The following is a 15,008-nucleotide window of genomic DNA, read 5'->3' on the forward strand; positions in this document are numbered from 1 at the left end:
TTAAAAAAATCAAAGAAAGCGAGATACATGAAGTATGAAGATGAATGTAAACAGTAAAGAATAGAAAATAACCAATCAACTTACAATAAGGTAGGGTTGGATGTGAAGCCATTCTTCTGACATTATTAATAGTTTTCTTAATCATCTGTTAACATACAAGGATTGTTTATACTTTGTTAAATATGCAACATAAATAAATCATATAATTAATATGAAAGAGTGACAAGCAATTCAATAATTACATTTTTTCACTTTGGCTCCAGAGCTACCATTGGGGTGCTGAAAAGGTTTAGAAATAACAATAGGAACTAAACCTCATAGCATAGATTTTACATTTAAGTGTGCATAAACTTTTTGCTTCACTGACTAAGAATCTAAGCATAAATTCTCCTCAATAATTTAGTCTTACCTCCTTTCTTGCCAATTCCTTTCTGATTCCATTAAATTTATTGGCATATTCCTGAATATTGTAAGATAAGAAAGACAGGCAGAAGCATGTAAAAAAAGAGGTAAATAGAAAATTTAATAAAAAAAGGTTTTCTTTTTCTTTGGGTTTATCACTTTGGAAGAGTCATTTATTTACTACTGTATATTATTTTAGAAGCCTGTCATGTAACAGTTAAGAAAAATGTATAAAAAACAAAGGGGTTTTACATGGGAAGTGGAAAGTATATTATGTGCATATAATTGCATTTTAGTCATGCAGGTTTTGTTTTAAATTTTAAGACTGCCTAAAATGGGAGATAAAAGTCTAGACCAACACTAATATTAGGAGGACAGTAGCAATTAGAGATAAATTAATTGTAATGGCTGCATGTTTTTCAAATTAGTCAAAGCTGGAAGTTAAAATCTCTTACTGTCCAATGTGTTTTGTCTCTTTCTCAGAAATAATTAAAATTAGGAAAACTATATTCCTTTCAATGATAAAATTAGACATTTTCAAATGCTACAGCTATGTTTGGAATTTTCCACTAAAGCAATATAAAAAGACTTGGTTAAGAAAATAAAGTTTTAAAATTTTCAATTAAATATTTTTTCAAAGTCAATAAAAGGAGCAGCTAGGTGGCATAGTGGATAGAGCAACAACCCTGGTATCTGGAGGATAAATTTCAAATTTTAAACAAAGTTCAAATCTGTTGTCAAAAACTTACTAGCTGTGTGACCCTGGGCAAGTCACTTAACCCCAGCCCCAGGGGAAAAATAAATAAATAAATAAATAAAAGACTATACAACAAATAAAAGATTGCTTATAAATAACTTACATAGACAATACACATACTTTTTAAAACAAAAATTTATAGTGTGAATTTCTCTGTTCTCTGAGTCTTAATTCCTAAATATCAATAAAGGAAACCCTTGGAATGACTGGAGCTAATATAAGCATGAATCAATCAAACACATAATCACACACATAAAAATTCTGCATTAATGTATCAGTGCTTTTCTTCAATCTTAAATAGTTTTAATTTGGTTATAAAAGGTGACATTGAAAAGTATTAACTATTTCTTTATTAAAATTCAAAATAATGATAACGTTTAATATTGAAAATGGCTTGATAAACACTCAGTGCTCTCTGTTCCTAGGCTGCAAAAACAGCTAATCATTTCCTCCACACAGATAGTTTTGGAGCAAAAAGCAAGTTAGATATGGGTCTACTCTCCTAGCCAAAGGAAGTAAAGAATTAGAATTTATTAAATGCTTAGTATGTGTCAGGCATGGTGGTAAGCACATTACAAATATGATTTCATTTGATCCTTACAACCCTGGGAGTTATATGTTACTATTATCCCCATTTCAGAGTTGAAGAAGTTGAGGCAGAGAATAAATGACTTGCCCAAAATTATCAACCAGCTAGTAAAGTCTCTAAGGCTAAATATGAACTCAGCTTTTTCTGACTCTAGGCTCAGGTCTGAATTCACTGACTCTAGTGGATTTTTACGCAGTTCTCTAATAACAGCCCTATGGGACAGTGAGCATTATTATTTATTTGTCCCTAGATCTAAGAAATGTCCCATTATATATTTTTCATCCTTTTTCTGCATTCAAGCTCTTTGGAGCAAATTATTCCCAACTTTTCCAATTTCCTCTGCCATATCTATATCTCACTCCAATTCTTTCCTTCCATTGCCCTCTGCCATCAATAAATCTTGTTCAATCTTAAACAAATATCCTTTTACATTCTGTACCTCTTACTCTTTTATTCTTTTGTTTTCTTATGCTCATGCTCTCATAAGATATGACTCCAGCTCCAAAACACTGTATCACTGGGCAACTTCTCCAACATTTGTCTTTAAGTACATTTATACTCTACTACACATTGGTCCTGAGGGAACTTTCAAACCCTCCCTTTGCTATTATACTTTAGCAACTTCTTTCACTTATAAATTTACTTGATTAAAATTTCCCACTTTAAAAGGAAATCATAGTAGCTATTTTGGGCTAAGCTTTTCCTCTTTTTACCAATTCTTACATTTAGAGTAGGAGACTTCTACATTCCTTTTGATGTTCCCTAAAAATCCTGAACTTAATTCCTCAATTTTTTAACATCCATGACCTACCTAACCTACACCTCAGCAATATGGAAAGGAAGTCATATCCCAGATCAAGCTTTCACACATGCTTTACTTCCTTAATGAAAACTCCCCTAACAAAAACCTCCCAACTATATATTGTCTGCCATGCCTCATTACTATAAAATCTATTCATTGTCCTCATTGCACCTACAATCCCTTTATTTTCTAAGGCTATTATGCCTATTTTTGATTTGACTTTCTTCTTATCTCAATTGTGAGCCTTCAAAACTACACTTTGAATCTTTCACTTCCTTTGTCTTATTACTATTTAACACCTGAATAAACCTCAGGTTTAGTTTCCACCATTTTCCTCCACTTCTGCTAACATGCTGTTGAATGTCAACTGGAAGCACATAGCTAGGATGATAACTACTACCCTCTCCTTCATCTAATAATTTGTATAACTGTCTTTCCAGAAAGAATGCAAACTCCTTTTTAGATCATCCATTTTTTCTTAGTATTTATATCCACAATACCAAGTACATAGGAGATACTTAATAAATGCTAGGTGTTTGATTACTTAGTCTATTAAATTTTAGGTTGCCAACTAGGAAGATCACCATGAATCAAGTATCCTGGTAAAAATATAGTTTGACAATAATTTTAAATACTTTATACTAATTTCCAACATGTTGCCAAAGTCACACTTAGGCTTGTAAAATCTTAATTAAATTATTAATAAAAGCATATATCTCTCTATATAAAGAAAATAATAATAAAAAAAAATTAAAAAGTACTATCAATTATCAACAGCTAGAAGAGTATAGTAGGTACTATTTGACTTGTAATCAGGAACACTTGGGTTCAAATCTGGTCCTGGTAATTTATTTCCTTATTTCAAATGAGAATACCTATAGTATCTAACCTAACAGGGTTGTTTATGAAGGTCAAATGTTATATTTAATATAATAATATTGGCAAAATACATTGTAAATACAAATACAAAATACAATGTAAAAACATTTACATGGAGTTTTTATTTCATATATAATTATTTCTTTTGTTCCTTACACTAATCATTTGTGGTGGTGGATAAAATTAATTATAATTATCAGTTATTATTATTGCTGTTAGTGTTCTTACTTACCACAGATGCCCCTCTGCCAGTCTGTGTGCTACCAAGCCAAGGCATATTGATTGGAGTTCCAGGATTACTGGGTGTATATGGTGTAGTACCTTGCACAGATGCTAGATCATCACGAGCATGTATAACCAAGAAATCATCAGACCTACAAGTGGATATTCACCAAAGAAAAATGCTGAATCAGGTCCTACTTTTCAATTTATTGATGATTCAGTTTATTTATAATTTTAAAATAGCCTTTCAATATATTTTCTTTTAGAATTTAATTTTTAAATTTATTTTTCTCATTATTTACTGTTTTATTTTTCCCCAGTTATATGTAAAACAATTTTTAACATTTGTTTTTAAAACTGTGAGTTGCAGATTCTCTCCCTTCCTCCTTTACCACTCTTCTTGAGTCATGGAGAAGGCACATGAAGTCATACAAAACATTTCCATAATAGACTCTCTCAATGCTCCCCACCACCCAAAAAAAGCCTAAGAAAAATAAAGTAAAAATAGAATGCTTCAATCTCTATTCAGACACAATCAGTTCTTTCTCTGGGTATGGATAACATTTTTTATCATAAGTACACTTGGGTGATTGTACAGACAAGAACAGTCAAGTCATTCATAGTTGATCATCTTATAATACTGCTATTACATTGTACTTAGTATTTTTCATTTTAACAGCTCGTGGAAGTCTTTTCAGGTTTTTCTGAGAACATTCTGCTCACCATTTCTTATAGCACAATAGTATTCCATCACAATCACCTACTACAATTTATTCAGACATTTTCCAACTGATGAGCATCTCCTCAGTTTCTAGTTATCACCTAAAAATAGTTATTTTTGTACATAAGTTTTTTTTTTTGTTTTGTTTTGTTTTTTAATCCCTTTTTGGACATAGTAATGGTATTGCTAAGCCAAGGAATATGCACAACTGCCTCCAAATCCCAAATATTCCAACTCCTGGCTCTTAGTCTTTCTTTTATTAATATTTTCATACTTGGGTCAGCTAGTTAGTGTAGTACATAGAGCACCAGCCCTGAAATTAAATCTGAGTTCCAATCTGACCTCAAAAACTTAATACTTCCTGGCTGTGTGACCTGGGCAAGTCACTTATCCCCAATTGCTTGAGCAAAACCAAACCAAACCAAAAACTGTGTGTGTGTGTGTATTTTTCATACTTAAGATTGTTCTTTTCATTCATCCAAATTACCATCTCTGACACCTTCTGGATAAAGTTTCTCCACTTTCAAAAATTTTTAAGATATTAATTTTCCATGGCAGGTCTTGAATATTTAAATTTAATTACTACAGTCTCTAATATTGCAAAGTAATTTAATCAAAACTAAATAAAAACATACCCTTTTGTCTCAAGTTCTATTTCATCATCTACCCAGGTGTAGATTTGTGTAGCCAGAATTCCAGATACATCCAGTTCTTGAACATCATGACTGGAAGCTATTGCTATGCAATTTCTATTCGCCTGAAACATAAAAAGTATTACAAAAATTTAAATGATAATACACAAAACTATTCTGTAAATGATAATTTCTGATATAAGAATGTTAAAATTACACACTTTATATTAATTCAATCTGTTCTGCAAAATTTTTCTTTTTCAATTATCATGACAGTTTAAGTTCACAGACAGAAGAAGAATGGCAATGATAATTCAGCTACATACAAACCCAGTTTTTCAAGGAATTTTACCTTTAAATAGAAATCTAGAGAAAGGAAAAAGGATAACAAGTAGCATAAGGAAAAAAGTAAGGTTGGATAAAAACAATTTTGGGGGGGAATTAATATTTTCACCATTTTTCTTAAAATTGACTTTTGAAAAGCTTATAATGGAAAAGTCAAAAGAAATATTTTAAAGTGACATTTATAACATGTAATAAAGTTTGCTAATTTTTTATTTAAATTATCTCATCAAAGTTTGGTAGTATGCTATTGTGGGGCAGGCATTGTTATTTTCTTTAAAAAAAACCAAATGAGGAACTTGATCAAAAAAGTTAAATGGCATGATCATTATCATGCAATTTGTGTCAAAAGCAGGTTTTAGACCCAGATCTGTCTCCAAGTTCAGAATTTTACCTCCTTTTTATTTATATTGCCTGCCGATAGGATAAATTCAATTCAAGAAGTACATATTAAATGACTATAATATGCTGTACTAAGTTCTAGGAATATAAAAACAAGGATGTCAAGAAGAAAGTTAAAAAAAAAAAAAAGACAAAAAAGATTTCTATGACTCAAAGAGCACATTTAAAAAGAATACATACTCTATTAACAGCAAATGCAGTAATAATATCAGATTCTTTGTGGATAATTCTTGCTTTACCACCTGGGTAACCCAATTCAGCTTCTATCTGTAGAGAGGAGAAAAGAGCATAAGAAAAGTCAACAATTCAGTATTCAGAAAAAGAGTAAGAAAAAAGAATATTTAACAATATCATTGTTTGGCAATCATATTATTTGATGTTTGTAGCTTATGGTTTCCACCAAGAAAATTTCAAAAGAAATTTAAAATGAAACCGACAAGTACAGATAAATGAATTTCTATCTAAGAATGTAACACATTTCATTCAAGCCTGTTGCTCATATGTAAATATATTTTCTTAAGGTAAGAAGATTTATGTACAATGTATTTTTATTCCCATTCTGCAGTGTCACAAGACACTTAAGTAGGGGAATATATATTGGTTAAAAAAAGAAAAAGAAAAGTGGAGTATCTTTGTGAACTCTTATTTTGGGAGAAAGACTTATTCTTATGAGAACTAGGATACTGCCATAATCTGAAGATGCATGCATAAAGGCATTCCGTGCTCTATCTCTCATCCCCACCTCATAGAGATCAGACCATGACATCTATTGATAACTTTAAAAGATACGAGTGGAAATTTTCAATAGCTATGGACATAGAATAGATTTTTAAATAAACAACAGGCTACTACTACTCAGAAATTTGCTATAGATCACTATTATTTGGTAGGAGTTGTAAAAAGAAAGATCTGTCTCTAGAGGTCTGGAATGACAGCCATATCTCTGGTATAATAAAGGTAAGGGGATGAGGGAAAGAATAGATTAGATCAGTAAATCTAATCTAATCTAAGATTAGCCAGTCAGCCAAGAAAAAAAAAATTGTAAATAGATAGCTTATTGAATAAGTCAAGGCTTAAAATAATAAAAGTCAGAAGAGCTCTGTGATAGTTCTCCTCTGACAGAGCATTTTTAAAAAATTATCATAAACTTATTATCAAACAAGAATACTACCAATTATACTCTTTAGAACTACTTAAACAAATCAAATTAATCTCCAAGCATAAAAGATAAGTTTTCCACTACTCCATCCCTTCTAAAATCTCTATAGTCTTTGTTTACCTAGCTATCCCTATTCTATTCTGTTAGTATATATACTCTCTTCTAATTCTGCTTCTTTTGTATTTGTGTGATTTCAAAGAAGTCTTTTTTTTCTTTTTTCTCATCCTTGTTGACTTGTACATATATATACACACACAACTTAATGTACAATTTAATATTAATAATTAATGTAGCATTTTTCTCTTATCCTTGTTGACTTATATTATTTTACTAATTAATGTACAATTCAATATTAATTATTAATGTATCATTTTATTGACTAGGGAGCCAATTTAAATTATCTAAAACTTTGAACTTTAGAATGAAATAACTGAATTAAAGGCTAATTGTAAATTTTGCTGCTCCCTAAATTAGATACTACAAATTTGTTATTTTCACAGGAATTAATGATATATCTTTTTTCTCATAATCCTCCCCTATGCACTAGTTTTAAATGTCTTTAAGTTTTTTTAAATTTTTTTTAAAATATCAATATTTGATTGGTATTTCAAAACTTTAGCTAACCAATTTTCAAATAATGTTGACAATGAGTTTCCTCTTCTGGACTTATCTAATTTTTTTCTAACCATTTATTCATTGTGAACATATATAAATATTAAAAATATATAAGAAATAAGGGCTCCAAGCATGTGTTCTTACTAACTTTTTCCACCAAATAGAAAAAAACTGTCTTCTTTTCATGTAAGATAAGTAAATTACTCCATTTAAAAAAAGTTAAATCTATCATTCAGGCAGAATTCACCAAAGCTATTAACCACAAAAGTACTAGTCAACTTTCCCTGACACATTTATTAAATAATAAATTCCTTCTCTCAGTAATTTGTACAGATTGAGTGTAAACACACAATGTAAAAATGTTTATATATATTTGGTTGGATATTTATATATCCAATCTTGATTGATGATCTAGAAAACTGCCAAGACTGGTGATTGCCTAAAACACAGAAGTAGTTTTTCCCTGTAAAGTGAATAGTAAAACCACTTGGTTTCAAATCCTAGCTTTGTTTACAGCCTTGGTGAGACAAGATATTAACCTCTCTGAGCCTCATTTGTAAAATGAGGAAGTGCTATTGGATGACTCCTAAAGGCAGCTCTAAATCTATGAAGATCTTATAAAATATTGTTAATAGGTATAATTTCCATTCTAAATACAACTAGAAGCATCTGAGGTGGAAAAAGAAAGAAAAAAAAGCCACTTTAGTCATCGTAAATTTACTGTAAATTTCAGGTGGTAAATAATATTTCAAATTATACAAAACCCTAAAAGTCAATATAAACTGGCAGAAAAGCACCCTGAATGCTCAATAACTAAATAAATAGATAATTAAAAAATAGATATATGATTACACTTGAAACTTGGCACCAGAAACTGCAAAAAAATCTAAATGGGTAAGATGCTTTTAAGAAATAGAACTTTATATAGCAAGAAAATAACACTGTAAGGAATGAAATTAAACTGAGAAATAAACTACATTTACCAACAGTAATGTTAACCGAATTATCTACATTTCTACAAATTATTTCTTCATTATGCTTACTTGACAGTTATTATTAAAATCATGTGGCTTTGGAAAACACTTAATATCAACATGATAAATATTAGGATAGGAAGAAATGGGCTTTAGCAGAAAACATGCATTTGTTGTATCTCTGAAAGCATGAGAAGATTATTGTCGATGTAGATTAAAATACTCATAACAAAAGCTTAAATCTTAAAGGAAACATCTTGCTGTACTATTTTTCTAATTAACATATTTCATGAAAAAGTAAAAAAACGAAGCAATGTAGCTTGCACCAATGGATTCAAGTCAGGAGACTTAGTCAAATTCACAATTCTGATGGGGTTCTAGTGGCAGTCAGAGAGTTGTGAAAAATCCCCTTTTGAATGGAGGGGCAGACCTTTGTGAAAGAATTCACAACCTCAAGAGTTTTAAGTGGCAAAAATGGAAGTTTATTGTTGGATGAGAAGTCAGCTTTGCTAGAAAAACTGACAATGGTAAAATCCTATTAGGGAAATGGAAGCCGGCACTGAGAAGAGAATATCTTCTCAGCAGAAGGCAGCTATACCCTAACTCCAGACTTCTGCAAGGATCAGGAGTTTAGAAATATCCTTCCCCCCCCCCTTTTTTTTTTTCTGAGGCTGGGGTTAAGTGACTTGCCCAGGGTCACACAGCTAGGAAGTGTTAAGTATCTGAAACCAGATTTGAACTCTGGTCCTCCTGAATTCAAGGCTGGTGCTCTATCCACTGTGCCACCTGTCTGCCCCATAGAAATATCCTTTAATAGAAAAATCTGAGGTTTAAGTTTCAGATTGAAAAGAAAGCCAAACTCCCCAGGGCTAGATCTCCAACTGAATGGAAAGCACTTTTTGAAGGCTTCTGGAATTTGGAATTTCCTGAAAAGGGTCTGCATCAATGGGGTGATTTGCCTTAGAAAAGGCCCATTAGGATTACGCCATTTGACTAGTGAGATATGCTTTCCAGGAGGGCCTGAGACTTGAATCTTCCTTCTTTACAGATCAAAGGGTACACAATTTTAGAGTGTTAATTTTACAGATCAAAAGGGAACATAGTTTCACACACCCATCAATTCCACTAATGAAATGACTTTGAACTCTTTTCTAACAAGGTTTAAGGAAAAATTGGATATTATGTAAAAGCAATGGAATGAAAGATAAATATGATCAATACTACGTAGATTTCGGGAAGCCAGACACGATAATGAAATGCTAGTGGAATTGGGATCTGCCAGACCATTTCTGGAGAACAATTTGAAATTTTTCTAACAAAAAAAGCAACAAAACTAGTATCTACTTTTTTACTTCAAGTTGGTCAAAGACATATTTTTTCTTATCTATATAACACTACCCCCTTTTTCTTTCTATACACAAACATACACACAAACCTGAGAACTTTCCTTTCTTTGACCAACATAGGGGACAATTATAAATATTAGGCAGAACTTTTTATTAGCAAAGTGGTTACTCAGCAATCTAGAAATGAATGAATTGGCGAATGTGAAATTAATAAAAAATTATATGTGTATATATATGTATATAATATTATAAAAAATTGACAAATATAAAGAATTCAGATAAATTTGGCAAGATTTGTATGAATTAGTGCAGAGCAAAGTAAATAGGCATAAATGAATAATTTATGTAATATTCACAATAATGTAAAGAATAATAATACTGAGACTCCCAAATCTTGATCAATGCAATAAGCAATCATGATTTGAAATGTCCTACCTTTTGGCAAAGAGAAAACTACAGGTAAAGAACAAGGCATTTATTTTCAAACATAGACAATGTGTTGATTTATGTTGCTTGACAGTATTTATTTGTTACAAAAAAGGAGGGAGAAGGGGAAGGCAATTTCAAGACTGGTTCATATAAAAAAAGGATATCAACAGAACTTTAAAAAAGAAAAAAAGCAATATTAAAGCAACATCACTACCTTCTCAATAGTGTGGAAAAAAAAGTGAAACAGCTTCTTATAGGGTGATTTGTCTATTTAATAATTCATATACACACCACAGATTAATATATTCCAAGGTATTATATTAGCAGTAATCCAAAAGAATACCCACACACCAACAGTATAACTTCAACTAAAACAAACTACTCAAAAGCACATTTTACACCATTATTTTAATTCGCTCTCGTGATCACAATTTTTTTTCTCCCTGAGGCAATTGGGGTTAAGTGACTTGTCCAGGATCATACAGTTAGAAAATGTTAAGTGTCTGAGATCAAATTTGAACTCAGATCCTCCTGACTTCAGGGTTGGTGCTCTATGGAGTAGGCCATCCAGCTGCCCCTGGTAATCACAATCTTTAAATCAAAAGGCATCTAGGTGTGACTGGGATCTAAAATCAGGAAGATCTGAGTTTTAAAACTGGCTTCAGACACTGATTAGCTGAGTGACTCTAGGAAAATTATGTAATATCTGACAATTTCCTCAACTTCACTTACCTCACAAGGAAGTTGTGAGGATCACAGATTTAGAGTTGTTTTTCATGACTAGAAATGGCTTTAATTTTTCTGAAAATTATCTTTTCATATCCTTTGATCATTTATCAATTGGAGAATGGCTTGTATTCTTTTATTGAATTGAGTCAATTCTCTATATATTTTAGAAATGAGGCCTTTATTAGAAATATGGACTTAAAAAAAAATTTTCCCCCAGTTTTTTACTTCCTTTCTAATCTTGGCTGCATTGGTTTTTGTTTGTGCAAAGCATTTTTATTTTAATGCAATCAATTTATCCATTTTGTATTTCATAATGTTCTCTAATTCTTCTTTAGCCATAGATTCCTCCTTTCTTCACAGATCTGAAAAATAATTATTCCTTGTTCTAATTGCTTTGTTGCTTATAGTATCACCCTTTAGTTTTAAATCATGAACTCATTTAGACCTTATCTTGGTATAAGATATTAGATGATGGCTACTATATTGGTTTTGCCATACTATTTTCCAGTTTTTCAGGAATTTTCATTGAATTCTTTTTCCAGAAACTGGAGTCTTTAGGTTTATCAAACACTAGGTTACTATAGTCATTGACTATTGTGACTTGAAAATCTATTCCACTGATCCATTATTCCAGTTCTTAGTAAATATCAAAAGGTTTTGATGATTGCTGCTTTATAATATAGTTTTAAGTCTGGTACAAGTAGGCCACTTTCCTTTGTATAAAGGGCTAGAACTGAGCAAATGTACTTGGATAATGGAGCACGTGAGACTAATTGCCAATTGGACGGTTCTCTATTAACTTGTTTGAAGGTTGACCCTCCCCAGCTGTTCTGTGCTGACTTGATTGGTGGGACAAAGAGGGGAAAGTAACATGTGTGAGGAGAGTAGGAGGAGAGGTTTTTCTCTCCTGGTGGTTGAGAGAGGAAGGTGGTGTGGAGATTGCTAAATCTAATCCCCTGACCTTGACCGCAAAAGACCAAGAATAAAGACTTTTGGTGATCCTGACTCCGGCTGATTTCTGGGAAGACAGAGTTCCAGCACCTTTGTTTTTTTTTGTTTTTTGTTTTTTTTTAATAAATTCTCTCTTGACCCTTTGTTCTTCCCAATGTAGTTTGTTATTATTATTTTTTTTCTAGCTCTATATAGTAATTTCTTGGCAGTTTGGTTGCTATGGAACCAAAGAAGTAGATTAATGTAGGTAAATTTTTATTATATTAGCTCAGCCTATCCATGAGCACTTGATATTCTTCTATGCTTAGATCTAACTTTATTTGTGTGAAAAGTGTTTTATAATTGAAAGTGTATGTAATTGTAATTTGTAAATACAGTTCATTTCTTTGTCTTGGCAAACTCCCAAATATTTTACATTATCTACAGTTATTTTAAGTGGAATTTCTCTTTCTATCTCTTGCTGCTGTGCTTCAATAGTAACATACAGAAATGCTGATATTATGTGGGTTTATCTTATATCCTGAAACTTTGCTAGACGTTTTTTGGCTGATTCTCTAAATATGACATCATGACACCTATAAAAAGTGATAGTTTTGTTTCCTCATTACCTATTAATTTCTTCCTTTTTTTTTCCTCCCCTTCATTCCTTGCTAAAGCTAACATTTCTAGTACAATACTGAATAAAAGTGGCGATAATCATTACTGATTTTACTGGGAATGTTTCTAACTTCTCCCCATCACACATAATGCTTGCTAGTGTTTTTAAATAGGAATGGGTATTGTGTTTTGTCAAATGTTTTTTGTCCATTCATTGAAATAATCATATGATTTCTGTCAGTATAGTTATTGATAATGTCAAATAAGCTGATAGTTTTCATGATATTGTACCAGCCCTGAATTCCCAGTATAAATCACACTTGGCCATAATGTATTATCTTCCTTATAAGTTGTATTCTCCTTGCTAGTATTTTGAGATTTTTGCAGAGGCAGCTAGAAAGCATAGTAGAACACCAGCCCTGAAATGGGCAAATCTGGCCTCAGACACTTCCTAGCTGTGTGAGCCTATAGCCTCATTTAAAAAAAAAAAAAAAAAAAGTAAAATTGCATCAATATTCATTAGGGAAATTGGCCTACAATTTTCTTTCTGTTTTGGCCCTTCCTGGTTTAGCTATCTATATTATATCTGTACCATTAAAGGAATTTGGGAGGACTCCTCCTTCCCTTATTTTTCCAAATAGTATTGGAACTGTTCTTTAAATGTTTGGTAGAATTCATTTAAATTCCAGCTAACTCTGGAGATTTTTCTAAAATGGGAATATTTAATTTATTTCCTTCTCTGTTAATCTGGGCAACCTATTTTTTAATATATTCTTCCATTTCACGAAAGATTATCACATTTATTGGCATAGAATTGCAAAAATAACTCCTAATTATTGCTTTAATTTCCTTTTAATTGGTGGTAAGTTAACTTTTTAAATTTTTGACACTGATAATTTGGTTTTCTTCTTTTTTTTAATCAAATTAAATAAAAGTATCTATTTTGTTGATTTTTTTTTTCATAAAACCAACTCTTAGTTTTCTTTATTAGTTCAATAGTTTTCTTATCTTCAGTTTTACTAATCTCTTTTGATTTTCAGAATTTTTAATTAGTATTTAATTAGGGGTTTTTAATTTGTTCTTTTTCTAGTTTTTTAAGTTGCATTAAATCACTTTCTCTGTTTTACTCATTTAAGCAATTAAAAAATATAAAATTCCCCCTAAGAACTGTTTTGGCTGCCTCCCACAAATTTTGGTATGTAGTCTTATTATTTTCATTCTCTTAGATGAAACGATTATTTCTATAGTTTGTTGTTTCATCTTCTCATTCTAATGGGATTACATTATTTAGTTTCCAATGAATTTTTGTTCTATTTTTTTCGTGGCTCTTTATTACACACAATTTTATCACAATATGATCTGAAAATAATATATTTATTATATCTAACTTTCTGCATTTGATTATGAGGTTATATGCCCTAATAAATGGTCAATTTTTGTTTAAGTGCCATGTATTACTGAGAGAAAGGTATATTCCTTTTTATCCCCATTCAAATTTCCCCAAAGATAGACCTTTTTTCTAATTTTTTGGTTAGATTATCTAGTTTTGATAAAGGGATATTGAAATCCTCCACTGGTATGATTTTGCTGTCTATTCTTGCAACTCACTTCTCTAGGAATGTGTATGCTATACCACTTGGTATAGCATAAACCATATGTTTAGTATTGATATTACTTCAATATTTATAATATTTGTTAGCTAGATGTAATTTCCTTATTTCTTTTAATTAGATCTATTCTTACTTTTGCTTGGTCTGAGATCAATATCACTACCCCTGTTTTTTGTTTGTTTGTTTTTGCTTTTGCTTAAGCATAATATATTCTGCTCCAGCCTTATACCTTAATTCAGTATTTCTCTGCTTCAAATGTGTTTACAAGAAACTTTGGCTTTTAATCCATTCTATTTTCTACTTCCATTTTATAGAATTCATCCCATTCCCCTTCACAGTTAAGATCATTAACTCTACATTTCCTGCCACCTTGTATTTTTCCTAAGCTATACTTTTCTCTCTTTTACCTTTTCCCTTCTCACCATTGTTTTCTTCTGACCACCACTTCCCAAAATCTGCCCTCCCTTTTTTCAGACTCCCCCCCCCACCTTATTCCTTTCCTCTTCTTCTGTCTTCCCTTCTTTTAACCTTCACCTTTCTCCTCCTACTTCCGTAGGGTTAGACAAATCTCTATATTAAACTAAGTATATGTGTTATTCCCTCTTTGAGCCAAATCAGCTGAGATTAAGGTTCAAAAAATGTTCATCATCCTTTCTCCCTTTTTCTCTCAACTTTAATAGGTCTTTTGTGCCTCTTCATGTGATTTAATTTATCTTATTTCACCTTTTCTTTCTTCTTCTCCCAGTACATCTCTTTTCTACCCCTAATTTCTTGATGATGATAAAACAAGAAAGTGTTTTCTTGTTTATTCTTGTTTACTACATAAAGTCAAGTTATACCTATACCCTCT

At 31.3% G+C, this 15,008-nt stretch overlaps 1 protein-coding gene across 7 annotated transcripts in view; it reads right to left on the minus strand.

Moving 5' to 3' along the window:
- Nucleotides 1–15,008, minus strand: part of DMXL1 (Dmx like 1) — a 140,481-nt gene that overhangs the window by 16,300 nt on the left and 109,173 nt on the right. For 4 of the 7 annotated variants that reach the window (XM_074281528.1, XM_074281526.1, XM_074281531.1 and 1 more), the window contains 4 exons: nt 5,929–6,015; nt 5,008–5,129; nt 3,662–3,803; nt 85–145 (listed from right to left, as the gene is read on the minus strand). In XM_074281528.1, coding sequence (XP_074137629.1) covers nt 85–145; nt 3,662–3,803; nt 5,008–5,129; nt 5,929–6,015 — 412 coding nt within the window. Of the gene's footprint in view, nt 1–84; nt 146–409; nt 461–3,661; nt 3,804–5,007; nt 5,130–5,928; nt 6,016–15,008 lie in introns of all 7 variants that reach the window. The other 3 variants (XM_074281529.1, XM_074281527.1, XM_074281525.1) reach the window with 1 other exon arrangement.

The sequence above is a fragment of the Sminthopsis crassicaudata genome, chromosome 1 (genome assembly GCF_048593235.1).
Source record: "Sminthopsis crassicaudata isolate SCR6 chromosome 1, ASM4859323v1, whole genome shotgun sequence".
NCBI classification, from domain to species: domain Eukaryota; kingdom Metazoa; phylum Chordata; class Mammalia; order Dasyuromorphia; family Dasyuridae; genus Sminthopsis; species Sminthopsis crassicaudata.